Source organism: Mytilus edulis, chromosome 3, assembly GCF_963676685.1.
Source record: "Mytilus edulis chromosome 3, xbMytEdul2.2, whole genome shotgun sequence".
Taxonomy (NCBI): domain Eukaryota; kingdom Metazoa; phylum Mollusca; class Bivalvia; order Mytilida; family Mytilidae; genus Mytilus; species Mytilus edulis.
This window is the reverse complement of record NC_092346.1, coordinates 56509641-56527496: the sequence shown is the minus strand read 5'-3', so window position 1 is coordinate 56527496 and position 17856 is coordinate 56509641. Positions and strand designations below refer to the sequence as shown.

Here is a 17856-nt window from a genome sequence, read left to right as displayed (position 1 = left end):
TAGAGATTTTTACACATTATGCTTATAAATATATATATATATATATTACCACAAAACACAGATCAAGTTAGAAATTGTGTGGTGTCTCTTTTATACCTTTCTTGAGCTTAGTGCTTATTTATATAGTTAAAAATAGAAAATTTGATAAATATGTCATCCTCATTCTCAACTAAATTAGTTTTCCTCGACCAAATCAGTAGAAATATGTTTCATTAACTTTTTAAAAATATAAAATGTCAATAATTAGTACATTTACTAATGCATATTTATAAGCGGTGACATCTCTGGACCATCGATAAGACACATTCTCCATTTGTAATATAAATAAGGGTTCTGCATATAAAAGTTGAAACCCAACTTATGGTTGCTGTATATTTGATATTTGAATGATCAATCTATTTTATCTTATTTCTTTTTTATAAATTTATCATTTCTTTCATTTTAGTCACCAAAATACTTCAAGTTGTGAAGTAAGAGAAGGGGTGTGTTATGAAGAGAGCACGGCACTAGGAATTGAACAGGATATTACAGAAATACCTGCACCCGTTCAAACAGTGACTAATCAGTCCATGCCTCCAAATTTGTCTAGAATATATTTTGACATAGAAGCTACTGGTCTTAGTAAGTATAATAAGTACATGTTTTTAGGTCTGGACAGGGATTATAATGTAGCATTTTCAGCTAAGGGCTATATTACCTGTTCCAAATTGAAAGGGAATATAAACCCTAAGTTTGAAATGTATGAAATGGATCTGTTATTAATCGTGAATCCAATTCTATAAAAATGTAGGATAAACAGATCAATACATGTAAAAATCCGTATCACATGCTGTATAACCATTGGCCCTATGTATTGATATTGGTTCCTCCTGGTGATACAGCATGTGATACAGATTTTGCCATATTTATTATTCTATATGTATCAGATTATTATAGAATACCATAGGTTTTTTTCCATCAAGGTCAGCTAGTGAGTCAACTTCAAAGATCAAATTTTCTGTAGTGTTGACTCTTTTCGAAAGTCTGTTTGTTGATAGCACTCAAAAACAATAATCAGTCTTGTTGCATTTCAACAACTTGTGAAAGATGAAATAAATTATTTAGGTCTGCTATAACAGTCAACAATGTCAAAGATTTGTTCTAAGTAATTTATACAAGTTATAATCTCATGTCATTCATTTATTGCTTGAATACCATTATTATTATTATGCAGCACAAATTTTTCTATGTTTATGATAACATATTTTATCTTTGCAGGTAGAACATCACACATATTACAGTTATCTGCCAAAATGGATGAGGAGATGTATAATTCATTTGTATTACCATCATGCCAAGTGACACCGAAGGCCGCTGAAATCACAGGAATTACATTTGAGAATGGTCAGCTCTTGTTTAAAGGAAATGTTATGCCAGCTGTTGGTATCAAAAAGTGTTTGAACGATTTCATTTCTTTTCTTGATAAATCACATAATAATGTTATTATAGGCCATAATATATGTAATTATGATTGCATGGTATTATACACAGCTTTAGAAAAATGTAGCTTACTTGATAAATTTATGACCAGTATTTCCGGTTTTGTAGATACATTATTATTATTTAAATCATCTCATCCAGGCCTAAGTTCCTATTCTCAACCTAATTTATTTCAAACATTATTGGGTCAAACTTATGATGCTCACAGAGCTGATGAAGATGTAGATGCACTATATACACTTGTAAATAAAACTGTTGTAGATAATTGTCATTTTGAAAAAACATACTTGTCAAAAACATTTATATTAGAAAAATACTTATCTATGAAAGAGCTTCAGAAAAATCTGCCTTCATTGAAATTGTTAGTTGACAATAAAATACTGTCTATTAGTATGGCAAGAATTGTTGCAAAGAGTGGTCTTTCCTTGAAGCATTTAAAGCTAGCCTTTACAAGGAATGGAGCAAAAGGGATACGAGATATTTTCACAGAGAGCTCTGGATCAGGTGTACGGGTTACAAAATCTCAGAAGATTATAAACAAAGTTTCAGAGTTTTTACAAACACTCTGAAATCTCCCATTTTTACAGATTGATTAAATATTCATGTTTGTAATATAAAAGTATGCATGTTATCAAAATAGAATGTAATGAATTCTTTATAAAATTACAAGTTCAAAATTTTATGCAACCTAGTTAGAGTGTTTGTACCCATGTCAAATAAATTATGTGTCACTGTGCATACATGTGTTTGTTTAAATCAGGGTCAAGATTTTATTTATACTGTTATCTATGCTGGGTCTTAATTATATGTATAACTATAGATAATTGTTATTGCTTGTTTATAATAACATCAAACTTGACAAAGAGTTATCTTTCTTGATATTTGTTGAATCATTATTATGAACATACCCTGATGATTTGCATTTCTGACAAGGAATGGTTATTGAAGAACAATGTTATACTCTTGCTTTAACATGAATGGTGTGTTTAATTACTAGATTAACTCATACTGATATGTTATGCTAAGAAATCTACTAATAACTTGTGTATTTGTAAATTTGGCATCAAATTAAAAATTCTCTATGACCACCATAATAGTAGAATTATAATAATGAAATGAGGCAATATACTTGAAAGAAATTTTGTTCACATTAATTATTATATATATATAATATAGGATAAATTCTGAATTACTACTCACTAAAGTGAGTTTTGATTATTCTTATAAAAGTTGAAAAAGAAATTTTTTTATAATTTTCCCGTACTTTTTCATTTCATATTGTAGGTTTTGATAGGCATCATTCAAAATTTTCCATACCAATCTTTTTTTTTTCTCCATAGAATTGGAGAATAAGAGTTAATACACAATTTCTGTAATAAGTTTCAATTTCTTCTTTGAATAAAAGGTGTGTTTTAAAGAATTTAGTTCAATGATATACAATTTCCCGTACTTTTTGTAAAATTTTGGCTCAAAATCAAAATTAGGCACACAGATATATACTTTTTTCTTTATAAATATCAAGAATATGATGTAATACACAATTTCTGAAATAATTGTATATTTATTATTGGTTAAAAAGGTACTTTAGAAAGAATTTATTTAAAAATTAGACATTTTCCCGTACTTTTTGTTATTTTTTGGCTCTAATTCAAAATTTTGCACACGGACCTATACTTTTTTCTTTTTTAATTTCAAGGTTAAAACCAAATAAAAAATTTCAGAAATTATTGTAAATTTCTTGTTATTTTTAAACCATGTTTCAAACAGTTTTGTTGGATGTCATATGTTTTCCCGTACTTTCTTGTTTTTTATAAATTCAAACAGGTCAATAACTGTGAAAAATGACTTGTTTACGATTTTTTTTGTGTAAAATGAAACAATGACATGTTTTTCAGCATTATTTCAATAAAAAGAGTTCATACTTATTGAAATGATTGTTTTTTGTTTCTTCTAATGGACATATACTGATTTCTGGAAAAGGCTGATATTTATGAAAAAGCCATTTTCATGAACAATAAAGAGCTGCGGTACGGAAAAATAAGCACACAGACCTATATATTTTTTTTTATTTTTTGACTTGCCTATGAATGAACTTTAAAAAAAAACACTCAGGAAAACTTTCTTGTTATTTTGAATTTGAGGAGCAAACATCCTTAAAGTAAGGGTGGCCATGTTTTTTGACGGATCAAAAATCGAAGCACACACTTTGTGCAGGATAATCTAAGGAACTATCATGCTAAGTTTCATCCAAATCCATTCAGTAGTTTCAGAGGAGAAGATTTTTTAAAGTTAGCAAATATGATGAACAAATTGTGAAAAATTGTCATTAAAGGACATTTACCCCTTAAGGGGTCAATTGACAATTTTGGTCATATTAACCTATTTGTAGATCTTACTTTGCTGATCATTTTTGCTGTTTACAGTTTATCTTCATCTATAATAATATTCAAGATAATGACCAAAAACTGCAAAATTTCCTTAAAATTACCAATTAAGTGGCAGCAACCCAACAATGGTTTGTTTGATTCATCTGAAAATTTCTGGGCTGATAGATCTTGACCTAATGAACATTTTTACCCCATGTCAGATTTGCTCTAAATGCTTCCGTTTTTGAGATATAAGCCAAAAACTGCATTTGACCCCTATGTTCTATTTTAAGTAACGGCGGCCATGTTTTTTGACGGATCAAAAATCGAAGCACACACTTTGTGCAGGATAATCTAAGGAACAATCATTTTAAGTTTCATTCAAATCCATTCAGTAGTTTCAGAGGAGAAGATGTTTGAAAAATTGGTAACGACGACAGACGACGACGACAACGGACGCCAAGTGATGAGAAAAGCTCACATGGCCTTTTAGGCCAGGTGAGCTAAAAATGGAGAACAGTGATTCTCTTGTAACAAAAAAAATTATAATGACTTTTGAAGACAGAGCTATGACCTGAAGAAGCATGTATAAATCGGTTCACCATGTTGAAGCAGTGGTTGACTCTGTTGTCCTGTACCTTTTATAACTTTATGATATTGGTATTGCTCTTGTTGTAGGTCATACAATGACCTGTATTTGACCTACAATGACCTGTATTTGTTCACGTCATTGTGCTTTAGTATTTGGTGGATAGTTGTCTCATTTGAAATTATGACAGATTATGTCAGAAACTAAACATAATAAGCATTATTACACCTTTTTTCGTTATCAGCAAATAAATTATAATGGTAATGATTTCCAAACAATCTTTCCATTTAAACTTTTTTATTTATACTGTTTGCTCCATTGTAATACATAATGGCATATTATAAGTAACTTACAACACTTTGGGGGCTGGCTGGGACGGACATAGAATCAAAACTAGTCATTGACTCTGTATCAGCTGGAATTGTTACATTCTCATCTTGTTTCGCCTTTTTGGAATCCTTTTTCTAAAAATAGAATTGGTTGATTCATCAGATTCATATCTTTAAATAGTTTTCAGAATTATGTAACCTCAGCAAGGTGAGTATGGAGAAGCATTTACAAATAACATTATGTCTGCATACAAACGAATTGTACAGGGGAAAGAGAAGACTGCATTTTAAAAACTAATGTTTGTTAACTAATTTAAGAGCAAATATCAAACCAATCTAATTAAAAACAGATCTCTCATCACTCCCTTTTTCTGATATGTCGCGTGGAAGATCTAACGAAACCCGCTTTGAGGTCACATGTGAGTGAACTGGAAGTTATGAATTTATAATGATATTCAAATGAGTTGAGGACCTATTAATAAACCAATCAAAAAAGTTTATGGATTATTTGGACTGAGGATTTCTTCGTAAATAAAATGCGTTACATCCCTTTACCTCACAACAAACTTTCAAGATCATCGAAGACTCATTTTCATTGGTCGAACAAGACACACCTACGAGGTCACTCACATGTGACCTCAAAGCGGGTTTCGTTAGATCTCCCACACGACATATCATAAAACAGGAGCGATGAGAGATCTGTTTTAATTAGATTGATATCAAACTAGAAGATATATTCATGCATTTGTTTAGTATGTTTTAACAAATATAACACTTAATGTTATCTGTGTTACAAAGCTGGTTGTCTAAATAACCATTATTTTGAACAATAGTCAACAACTTCAATAATAATTTACATTACTCTTTGATATAATTTGATACAGATACATATGCAATTAACAACAGTGTCATAAAACAATGACATTGTCATTTTATAACTTACATTGTTTTAAGAATCATCATAGTCAATCTATGTGCAATAGAAGAGTTGATTGGATACTTGTAGTAAATGTCTCTTTTCAAAGATATACAGGATTGTAAATAAAGACAAAAAAGTGTTGGTTTGTTTTTTTGTTCTATATAAAAGTTTAAACTAACCATTGGTGAGTATTATCGTTCACTACTTGCTACATTTTGTTTTTTTAAATAAGTTTACAAATATTAACTATGAATAATGTGTTATACCCTGACATATTCTCTTTTTCTTTTCTTTTCTTTCTCCTTGCCTCCTTCATTTGATGGTCCCTTTTCGTCCGTCTTCTGTAATACTGTTAAAATAATGTTTTCAATAAACATTATAAAATCACTTTCATATTAAATAAAATTGATAAAATGTACTTTGCATGTTTAACTTTAGTGTGAATAGATAGTTATTAGGGTGCAAGTATTTTGGTGGAAAACAAGAGCTACTTAGATTTACACATTGAGCTCAAGTTACCTCTACTCAGACATTTTTACAAATTTTGAAATCTTTTATTTCATTCCACAACATTTATAGGTTTGAGTGACACATAAAAGTATGTATAAACTAAATATTTAGATCATTCAGTAATTAAATCCTCTTTCCAAAGAATTATTTCAGTTTTCAAGTAGGAAAACAGAACTTCAGTTTTGACTCACTTTTTCGTTCCATTTCTTCATCATCAATAAGAAGGGAGACAACTTCCTTTGGCTTGAGTACATCTTGTCTATAAGTTCCTCCACTAATTACCATTCTTTGAATCTGTAATTATTAAGTCTGAATATTAGTACTAGGTCATAAGGATTACAATGTCACTAATTGATTTGGAGTACCCTAATTTTAAAAGTTATATTATACTGATTAACTTTATCCCCAATTTAAATGATTATGTCAATGTACTATTTTTCAACATACCAAACATTTTCTTAATTAAAACATCAGAAATAAGTGAAATAGTGTACAAATTTCACTATGGAAGAAAGCTAATAATACACAAATGTACTTTTCTACAATAACTATTTAATCAAATTTTTCATCTCCTTACATTTTAAGGGCAAATACTTCCGACATATTCAGGTTAATATTTTAACAGTACCCTTACCTCACTTTTTTCTTTAGCCCTCTGTAGAATTCTCTCTTCAATGGTCCCTTTACAGATCAGTCTATATACTGTAACTTGTTTGGTCTGACCTAATCTGTGGGCTCTGTCCATAGCTTGTTGATCCACGGTGGGGTTCCAATCACTATCATAAAATATCACCTAAAACAACAAAACTTTTACTTTAACCATTTGAAGTGCATCTTTCATGAAACCTATAAACTGCAGTGCGAAATATAAAGAAGCATTTCAATGGCAATACTTTTTCTATTACGTCCATGGATTTTCGTTGTTTGGGGAAACATCTTTGAATCTAAAGTATTCTTAGAATTCAAAATGATTCTGTATCTTTATTTTCACAACATCTCTGAATTTAAATCAGTATTCTTTGAATGCTAATGATTCTATGTTATCTTTTACATATTATTTTAAACAAGAAATGAAGTTTCAGTTTTACTTTTTATCCAAGATTCGATGCAAACAAAAAAATGCGTAGATACTGAACCAAACAAACATCTTCCTTATTAAAATGACTCACAGTATCAGCAGCAGTAAGATTAATTCCCAATCCACCAGCTCTTGTACTCAGTAAGAACACAAAGATATCATTCCTAGACTGGAAATCAGCCACCATATCTCTCCTCTCTGATATCTTCGATGAACCATCCAATCTAATATAGATATGCTTTCTATGCCACATGTACTCCTAAAAGTTATAAGTATGCAAGTGTTATTAAATTAATTATACATGGATTAAACCACATCATTTCATTATGTGCTCTCTGCATTTTCCAGAATTTCATGTATTATCCATTACCATGGAATCATTATCTATTTTCTAGTGATTCAAAATGTGCAACAAATTACAAACATGAATATTCTCAATGGCTACTACATGTAACTAATAATAACCAAAAATATATCTCACATCTTTTAAATTTAGCCAAGGGTTATTTCTCTTGAACATGACATGAAACCTAATGTAATCTGGAATTCATCATTTTTTTCATTACATAAATATTTTTGAATTTGGTTGAATTGTTAAATAACCATTAGCATGACAATGAAGCAAACCGAGTAAATTACAATATACCTCTAAGAGATCAATCATTTTTGTCATCTGTGAGTATATAAGTACACGATGACCTTCAGACTTCAGTCTCTGTAGCAATGTATCCAACACAAACAACTTGCCAGCATCAGTTACCAAACTCTCTTTGTCTGAAAACAAGAAAATTATAGCTAAATTTTAATTAAAACAAAATGAGGGGAAAAAAATCAAAAAAAAATATTCCTCTTGATACTATCTTTTGATTGTAAGAAGCTTCTGTCCAAGTTTGGTAAAAATCCAGGATAGTTTATGAATCTAATAAATGTTTTAAAAACTTTTAACTGCAGACTGTATGTAATGTTAACTGGAAGAAAAACTAAGTCCATTTATCAGTTAAATACAGATACACAGGTACAAAATATTAACAAAATTTCCTTCTAGACACTAGCTTTTGATCATAAACAAGCTTCTGTCCAAGTTTGGTACAAACCCAGGATAGTTTATGAAAGTTATTAAATTTTTTAAAAATTTAACCACAGAGTGAATGTGTTGTTTCCTGGCAGAAAATCTAAGTCCATTTAAAAGTAAAATACGGAAAAAATCGATTAATTTTTTTACAAAATTTACTTCTGTATACTATCTTAGGCCACGGTTTTTTAATTTGTTGGTTTACGGATTTTTCGCATAAAAAAGTCGGGTCGGTCGGTCGGAAAAAAAAAAGAAAAAAAACATCTTTCAAAACAGAAAAAATATGCAAAATAAATATATATTTCACCTTAGGCCTAACAAAATGTTTATCTTATATGCTGTTTTGTCATCATTTCTTAACATTAAGTTCGATGAAATATTATTGATCAGTGATCATGAACATCGCATGACATCGTTTAATAATTTCCTGTAAAAAAGGGGGGTTGCACGGACAAAAACGAAATTAAATCGTCATTTCACAAACAAGAAAAACAGATTCGCGTAGCTCTCAGAAAACTTGGTGAATAAAGATCTTCAAGCACAAAAACTGATAAAGAAAAAAATTATAAAAAAGTCGTACAAAAATAAGTTTCAACACACGTGTCGAAAAACGTAATAGACTCGTCCACTGGAAAAACGACAATATCGGGTTAATCAGTTGTCATGCAATCCGGTTTTTATCCCAATGATCGATATTTTTTGTTATCTATGAAACAAGAAAATTTCAAATGATTTGTTAATATTCAGTATTTTAATTGATGTATTCCACCTGTCCACATTTGGACAAGTCTATTTCTCTGAGATGATGCATCTTACGGACTGATGACAAATAAGGGAAACGAACTAATTTGTAATTGGTTTTAAACACAGGTTTCGTTCCGCAAAATTATTTGCGCAAAAGACATTTCAAGGTCAGTTATAATTGAATTGTCTATTTTTAGAAACGTAAATTGGAAGTTTTATTTTTCACAACACAAAGTGTTATCAACTTTGTTAATGATTAATGCATTTCATTTCATAATAAAGGAAAATTTTAATTATTTTTCAGGGATAATGCATTTATAAGGGTCGGCGGGAATAAAAAAAGCATGAAAAGTCAATTTTATTTTTATTCTGAAAATCGGCAAAATCGGGTCGGCGGATCCGTAAACCAACAAATAAAAAAACCGTGGCCTTAAGATCATAAACAAGCTTCTGTTCAAGTTTGGTACAAACCCAGGATAGTTTAAGAAAGTTATTAAAATTTTAAAAACTTTAACAGCAGAGTGAATGTGTTGTTTCCTGGCAGAAAATCTAAGTCCATTTATAAGTAAAATACAGAAAAAATGGAATTTTATTTTTACAAAATTTACTTCTGTATACTATCTTATGATCATAAACAAGCTTCTGTCCAAGTTTGGTAGAAATTCAGTAAAGTCTAAGAAAGTTATTAAAATTTTTAAAACTTTAACCACAGAGTGAATATTTGTGGACGCCGCCGATGACAATGCCGACAGAATGTAGGATCGCTTAGTCTCGCATTTTAGACTCAAGTCAAAGGCTCGACAAAAAACCTTTGTCATCACTGTTGAACAAATAAGAACCTGCCTAGATTTTAATCTATATAAAGATTACCAAATGGTGTAAATCTTTTCTCCATTGTTGAAGATGGCATCGTAATCTCCAGAATTAATTTGTGGGTTCTCTCATTGACATTTAGCCTAGGTCTACTTAAAGATCCTATCCTTTACAGCTAAATTGTTACAGCTTCTAGGACTGACTTATTTAGAATTGATTTATTCATCAATAAGCACCAAGTTTTTAGCCACATTAATGAAAGAAATCAACAACCCTAAATATTGTAGATGATAATTGTAGACCTTTTTATTCATTTTTTATCAATAAATGAGGATTTATACAAACCTGGACAGTGTACCCCTGACATTCCATGTTTAGGACGGACACCAAGAAGACCTCCAGGCTGGACTTTGGAGAAGTACCAGGGGTTCCACCAACGGACCCCAGTGTATATTTCTGGTGTACCATACAACAGACTCTGTCTGGCTTCCAATGTTCCACAAAGATTCTCTTTCATTATCTGCCAAGCTGCTGACCTATCATGACATTCCCAGCTAGGAGCATTTACATTAACCTGTACAAAGAAAAATTTAATTGGTATTTTAAAGAGCTCATAATTCTAATACCAGTACTAAAATCTTAACTTTTCTGTTCCAATTTTTTTAAAGAATGCATGTGAAGTGATTTGTTTTGGTTGAATAAACGTTATTAAATTTTACATTTCTAGTTTAAGACCAATTCAATCCTGAATATAGAAATTGAGACATATGAACCTTAAGTTTTTAAATGTTCAAACAGACAGTATAATCGACAGATGGACAAGAGCATTTCAGTATAACAAGGAGAGAGATTTTATTTCACTATTGTTTATTACCTTAGGCATTGTGTAGTACATGTATGGTGGTAGCTCTGTAGGTTGACATTTCAGTACCCTTGGTGGTCTGTATCTATGATTATGTGGAATTTCATGAGGCAGTGGATGATGACTGGGACTCTAAAATATAAAATGGAACCTTATTATCTATGATGATAAAATAATCCCAAAGGAGTAGGCCCACAGACACAAGTGTACATAGTAATCATCCATCATTGTTTCATAATGTAAAGACCTGTAAAGTCCTAACCCAAAGTTAATATAAGTACATATCTACGATATATATATTATTAAACAAATGAGGTGTCCAGGGGGGTTGGGGGTTGCATAACATGTTATAAATTGACATAAGTAGAGATCTGTAAAAGTGAATCCACCCAAATTTGATCTTGATCTGTGTTTTGTGGTAATAATAATTGTGAATAAGTTTCAGAACGTTTGGTTGAGGCAAACTAAAGTAAGAGAACAGAAATTAATTTTGGGACGTACATAGTGACAGACAATGGTAAGACTTAATGCCCCCTTCGTTGCTGTAGGGGCATAAAAACTGTAAAGTCTGATTTAAATAAGTTATGTGTCCTGATGTACCTTATATGAATTGTATTTCAGCATAATTTTTTTATGCTATGAAACACTGTAATTAATTTACCTCAATACAATACAATACAAATAGTTTATTTACGTCTCACCATTAATATTACCTCTATCTGAGGTTAAGCAGTTAAATTTTGATTTACTGTAACATAGAAAATATGACCAACATACCTTTGTAGGTGAATGTGGAGGACTAAATGGAGTTTTCTTCTTTTGGTTTCTGTGTCGTAATTTACAATGTTCCTGAGTTTCCTTCATACAATGTAAGGTATGATTCTCATATCCAAAGAAAGAGGATGTGTAATTTGTGAACACAAGTTCACTGAGCACTGGACTGTTATTTACATTTGTGAAAGACAATGGATTATCTGTATACAGTAGAAAACTTCTTCTATTTAAATATTTACTGAAAAAGAAAGAAAAGGTTTTTCAGTGAGCTTTCGTGCAAGAGAAATGTATACTCTAAAAACATTTGTCTCAAGTTTAGACACACCAAAATATATCACCTAATTAATATGAATTACAGCTGAATATGCTTCAAGTATTGAGATCAATGTTTTCTTACAAATATAATGAAAAGTTACCAACTTGGTACAGACAAATAATAATATATATACTACTAACCTTTGATCTTCTTTATGCCATGTTCTATGGTGATGTATGCTGTATGCCATTTTCATCATTAGAAAAATTCCTAACCACCTGAAAGAGGATATTTCATCAGGTTATATATAATGCCAGCTGTAACTTCACCTTGTGCTTCAGTTGTTTTTATGAACTCATTTTTGCATATTGTTACTGTTAACATAGTTTGTGTGCTATAGGCATCATATTCCTTATATATTTAGAAAGGAGAAATATTGTTTAATCTAGCAAATTATCATGTGTTTCTATGATTTTAAGCAGTAAAAAAATAAGTGAATATAAATGGTTGCTTATAAGCAACTGATGGATATTCTCTTATATGAATACATAACCAAAGTAAGATAATTGCAGAAATATTTGCCATAAAGGTGGAGAATGTGTACAGGGAATAAATAAGTTGGTTTGCAGTATGAAAAAGGATGTAACTGCAAAATTAATTTCATATGTATTATGTACATCTTGTACAAGGTATGGTTATTTATGCACAGGACAACAAATATCTGTTACCTGGTACATGAATAGAATATATAAAGGAGTCTAAATTGAAAACTACGTTCAAACCTATGATTGCGTTGGATAAAAACCGCAATTTTTATACGTGTGCATGTAAAACAAATTTCGTTGTAGAAGGGTCTAAATACAGCACAAACAACATTTTCCAAAAGACAAAAAAAGTGAAGAAGTATATTTAAACAAAACGCATTTGACTAACAGGTCAAATAACTGATGTTCTTTAACCCTGCTGACTGCCATTGGCGATTGCCAAATAAAATTGATCACAAGATGTAACAAAATGGATCTTAATATAAATTTAATACTTTAAAACAGAAAACAATTAACTTGTGGCCACGATGTTATGCCACAAACATAAGGTGTTAATATTTTTTTGTACACCATATATATATCAAACAGTAACACACCAATTCTATGTTCTATAGTAATATCCCGTGTTTGAGTTCCAGTATCATATTTCATATCCAAGCAATATGGACATTTTATAGTTTCTGTATGATATGATTAAGGAATACACTTCTCTGCTTTTTGATAGTCATATTTATTGACTGAACATTAATTATTATAATACATTTTGCAAATTTCCCATTTCTCTGTTATTGATTTTTAAACTTGTGTATTCTTTCTTTTGAAGAAATTAAGCATTATTATCAAGAAAAAATTATGTTGTATATAAAGTTATGTTTGCAAAAAGACTAACCTGACAAGTAAACCTCCAAACATATAATTATGGAGTTCTTTAGGCGATATGTCTATAAATTTGGTGAAGGAAAACAAACTATTTACAACAGTACCTGAAAAAGAAAACAATATACAGTTCCTAAGTTATAGGAAGATGACAATCAAACTTTACTGCAATTATGTTTCACTTATTGTTAGGCATACACTATTCCAAATTTGCTATTATTTGTCTTTTATTTATAGATCAAATCTGTAACTGAGTTGACTTAAGGTTAACATTAATAAACTTACTTGAACAATCTGAACACGTAGACTGGTGGATATTTTCAGGAGAAAACACATAAAACATATTGTACAGAATCTTTTGTTTACTGGACACATTCAAGTCTTGCACACCTGTAAAGTGTAATAAACTAAAGTAACATCTATAGGTGAGATAAATGATAACATTACTTTAAGTAACAAATGAGCCTATGTTATTTCATAAGATTTATTTCATTGAATTCTTTTTATGAATGAAGTTGTGCACAATTGCAACTTGTATCCTTTATTATTTTTACACTGAATTTTCTTTAATAAAAATAATTATTTCATAAAAAATAAAAATGCAACCATGTAACAAGAAGTTACACACATTAAAGTGCTATGTATACCCACAAAAAAACCAGAAAGTATGTGACTATAAGACCGCAAAGCTTAAACACATTAAAACTCATCAAGGTCAAGCCACTGACCAAATATGAAGTTTTAACTCAGAAAAGTGTGATAAAAAATATTTTGTGAATGAACAGAAACACTGACAAAGTGAATGCAATACAGTCTCCACTCCTTGTTTGGTATGGTTTTTTTTTATATACACAGCATGAAATGCACCATATTATGTGAAGGCTGCAGTTTTCATCTATTCTTGGGCAACATAAACTTTGATAAAAATGGTAAAAAATATATAGGATTCAATCAAGAGGTGACTTACAATTTCTGTACACTAGTTTTGGTATTGTAAATGGTTCTCTCTTCATAAAAAATGGTGACTTTACTTCTCTTCTCTCAAACAACTCAGAATGATTGCATACCTGTAATGAAATAAGTTTCATTATATTTCAAAATGGTTTTCATTAAATGTCAATTTACATTCTTTGGTCTGTGCAATTGTAACTAATGTGCATCAAGGAGTAATAATACGATCTTTTTCTAAAATTAAGGACCTTAAAAATTCCTCTTCAGACTGAAAAATAAATAAAAGTGGTGTCGCCTCTAATGCTTCAAATTTTTGTATCTTTGAAATGGTCTTTGGTTTGTATGCTTCTGCCTTCCGGTGGCCGCCATCTTTTCTAATTGTTCTGACATTTTTTGTTAAACAACTTCATTGTATAAACCCTTATTTCAAGTATTCAGAAACTATTTTTTTTTAATTTAAATGCATTTTAAGATTTATACAAGTCTGACAGAGATATAATAACAGCATTTTAAGACACACTTAGGTCATTATGGTGTTTTAATCATCATATCCCCCCCCTGAATAATACCATATGACTATAAAGAACTTTTCAATCAAACAGAGTTACCTACCTTTCTGAACTGCATAACAATATTCATGAGACTACTGGCAGAGTTTTGAGCAGAAGAAGAAGAGGATGAACTACTGAGCAGATCTTCTATGGAAATCTTGTTCTTTATTCCTTTGTATAACATCCGCTGTCTGGTGGTCAGTGGACAATACACTAGAATCTCAATCTGTATAAATAAGACGAAGAAAAATATTACAACAAAATTATCCTAATACAAACTTACAACTTTTTGTAATGTGTTTGTTTTTCTAAACCTCTCTTCCTACCATGTGTTAGAAAACTTTTTATTCAAAGTATTCTGCTTTTTTTCTTCATTTTTTTCATACAAGAGCTGATTCACCCCCTTTCAAGGATGACTCTTGTTTGCAGTAAATAAAATGCCATATGTGTGCAAGACAATTTCAAGTCTTCCGAAAATGGGAAGGAACTAAAATAACATTCATAATATTCATTTTACTGCATTAGTATTTCCCATTCCTGCAATTTCTGTCTCTTCAGTGTTGACATAACCATATGAATCTAATTTATGTCTCTTCAGTGTTGACATAACCATATGAATCTAATTTATGTCTCTTCAGTGTTGACATAACCATATGAATCTAATTTATGTCTCTTCAGTGTTAAAAGAACCATATGAATCTTTTTTATGCTTAGACATAAGTAAACTAGTATAACACTCTTTAGAGCAGGGGTATATTAACTTAATTTTAAGATATATATGGTAGATGTAGTGTGAAGTATAAAGGTATATATGCACTGACATTTAAGTAATTTTTAAAAGTTTATCAACTGAATACATCTCAATGGAAATTATGAAAGAAATAAACACAAACCTTATCTGAAAGTTCATTTTCCACATCTTTCTTCACTCTCCTTAACATAAATGGTTGCAGGATCATCCTCAATCTTGATAGCTGGTCTGAAAAAGGAAGATATACACTTCATACTTGGGTTCATTCAGTTTTTGTGAGGACTTAGGGGGTAACAATTGGTTTCAATCTGCATTCTGAACTTAAAATTTAAACTTTGAATTGTATGATGAATGGAAATAATATGTGTCTGTTCAGTAAGAAAAATGAAGACTTTTAAGTTATATTAGGTTTCAATTAATTAACTTTCAACCACCATTTTTTACTTCTCTACAAAAAAGTGTGCCAAAATATTAGACTTGGTCAAGTGATTTACAACAAAGTAAGCAAGATAAGCACGGTATTTCCTCATCTACTTGTCATATATTTTTATTTCTGTAAAATTTTGTTGATAAAATTGTTCCTTAAATAATTTTTACCATTTAAAATATATTGGTCAACCTTCACTCAAAGATCACTTTACAACCAGATGCTCCGCAGGGCGTAGCTTTATACGACCGCAGAGGTTGAACCCTGAACGGTTGGGGCAAGTATGGACACAACATTCAAGCTGGATTCAGCTCTAAATTTGGATTGTGATTAAATAGTTGACACAGCATAGGTTTCTGACACAGAATGAATGTGTTCTAATGAACTTAAAATTTTTGTTTTCTCTTAGAGCAATTCACTATGCTGTTGAATATTAATCCTCTCAAAACAAGAATGTGTCCTCAGTACACGAATGCCCCACTCGCACTATCATTTTCCATGTTCAGTGGACCGTGAAATTGGGGTAAAAACTCTAATTTGGCATTAAAATTAGACAGATCATATCATAGGGGACATGTGTACTAAGTTTGAAGTCGAATGGACTTAAACTTCATCAAAAACTACCTTGACCAAAAACTTTAACCTGAAGCGGGACAGACAGACGGACGAACAGACGGACGAACGAACGGACAGACGGACGGACGGACGCACAGACCAGAAAACATAATGCCCCTCTACTATCGTAGGTGGGGCATAAAAATGTTTGAAGAAATTTTCTTTTTTATTTATGAAATTTCAAATGAGAAAAATTGAACCCAATTTTTTTAATCACATCCCCCTTTCCCTTATTCCAAAACTAATCTCAATTAAAATTTCTAATGGAGTTTGCAACAATAACTACTCATTTAAATACATCATAAAATATTAAGATGTAAAAAAAACTGCTTGTTATCACTGAATGTTATTTATTATAATTTATCAGTTGGTAGTAAAAAGTGAATATACATTGTATATTGTATATAACAAAGATTTAAGTTGATTCTGGACAAAGAAAGATAACTCCAATTAAAAAAAAATCTTGCTATTGCACAATATTTTGCAATTAGATATTTCTTGCTTACTATTCTGGACAAAGAAAGATAACTCTAATTAAAAAAAATTTGCTATTTCACAATATTGTGCAATTAGATATTTCTTGCCATTGCGCAATACTGTGCAATTGAAAAGACTTGCTATTGCACAATACTTAATATAATAATTTTAGATCCTGATTTGGACCAACTTGAAAACTGGGCCCATAATAAAAAATCTAAGTACATTTTTGGATTCAGCATATCAAAGAACCCCAAGATTTCAATTTTTGTTGAAATCAGACTAAGTTTAATTTTGGACCCTTTGGACTTTAGTGTAGACCAATTTGAAAACAGGACCAAAAATGAAGAATCTACATACACAGTTAGATTTGGTATATCAAAGAACCCCATTTATTCAATTTTTGATGAAATCAAACAAAGTTTAATTTTGGACCCCGATTTGGACCAACTTCAAAACTGGGCCAATAATCAAGAATCTAAGTACATTTTTAGATTCAGCATATCAAAGAACCTAACTGATTCATTTTTTGTCAAAATCAAACTAAGTTTAATTTTGGACCCTTTGGACCTTAATGTAGACCAATTTGAAAACGGGACCAAAAGTTAAGAATTTACATACACAGTCATGACAGTTAGATTCGGCATATCAAAGAACCCCAATTATTCAATTTTGATGAAATCAAACAAAGTTTAATTTTGGACCCTTTGGGCCCCTTATTCTGTTGGGACCAAAACTCCCAAAATCAATACCAACCTTCCTTTTATGGTCATAAACCTTGTGTTTAAATTTCATAGATTTCTATTTACTTATACTAACGTTATGGTGCGAAAACCAAGAAAAATGCTTATTTGGGTCCCTTTTTGGCCCCT

The 17856-nt window shown here is 30.6% G+C and overlaps 3 protein-coding genes across 4 annotated transcripts in view; 2 read left to right on the top strand and 1 right to left on the bottom strand.

Annotated features, from left to right (window-relative positions):
• Positions 1–17856, top strand: part of LOC139514377 (exportin-1-like) — a 667034-nt gene that overhangs the window by 553943 nt on the left and 95235 nt on the right. The window lies entirely within an intron of this gene.
• Positions 1–17856, bottom strand: part of LOC139514376 (chromatin-remodeling ATPase INO80-like) — a 39690-nt gene that overhangs the window by 4746 nt on the left and 17088 nt on the right. For both annotated transcript variants that reach the window (XR_011662604.1, XM_071303531.1), the window contains exons 20-34: positions 15608–15693; positions 14776–14940; positions 14180–14279; positions 13498–13602; positions 13226–13319; positions 11992–12069; positions 11539–11773; positions 10774–10893; positions 10245–10473; positions 7917–8044; positions 7362–7529; positions 6827–6985; positions 6384–6486; positions 5949–6031; positions 4788–4898 (exon numbers count right to left, since the gene is read on the bottom strand). Coding sequence is in view for 1 of the 2 variants with exons in the window: in XM_071303531.1 (XP_071159632.1) it covers positions 4788–4898; positions 5949–6031; positions 6384–6486; positions 6827–6985; positions 7362–7529; positions 7917–8044; positions 10245–10473; positions 10774–10893; positions 11539–11773; positions 11992–12069; positions 13226–13319; positions 13498–13602; positions 14180–14279; positions 14776–14940; positions 15608–15693 (1964 nt within the window). In the remaining variant the exon portion in view is untranslated. The remainder of the gene's footprint in view (positions 1–4787; positions 4899–5948; positions 6032–6383; positions 6487–6826; positions 6986–7361; positions 7530–7916; positions 8045–10244; positions 10474–10773; positions 10894–11538; positions 11774–11991; positions 12070–13225; positions 13320–13497; positions 13603–14179; positions 14280–14775; positions 14941–15607; positions 15694–17856) is intronic.
• Positions 568–2171, top strand: LOC139514382 (protein PML-like). The gene is made up of 2 exons (XM_071303541.1): positions 568–621; positions 1258–2171. The coding sequence occupies exons 1-2, from the start codon at positions 570–572 to the stop codon at positions 2046–2048; spliced, it is 843 nt and encodes a 280-aa protein (XP_071159642.1). The 5' UTR covers positions 568–569; the 3' UTR covers positions 2049–2171.

What these genes read in the sequence shown, in the direction of transcription:
- LOC139514382 (XM_071303541.1), top strand. Translation starts at nt 570, where the DNA reads ATGCCTCCAAATTTGTCTAGAATATATTTTGACATAGAAGCTACTGGT. An exon ending in CATAGAAGCTACTGGTCTTA is followed by an intron (nt 622 to 1,257) that starts GTAAGTATAATA and finishes TTATCTTTGCAG; the next exon opens with GTAGAACATCACACATATTA.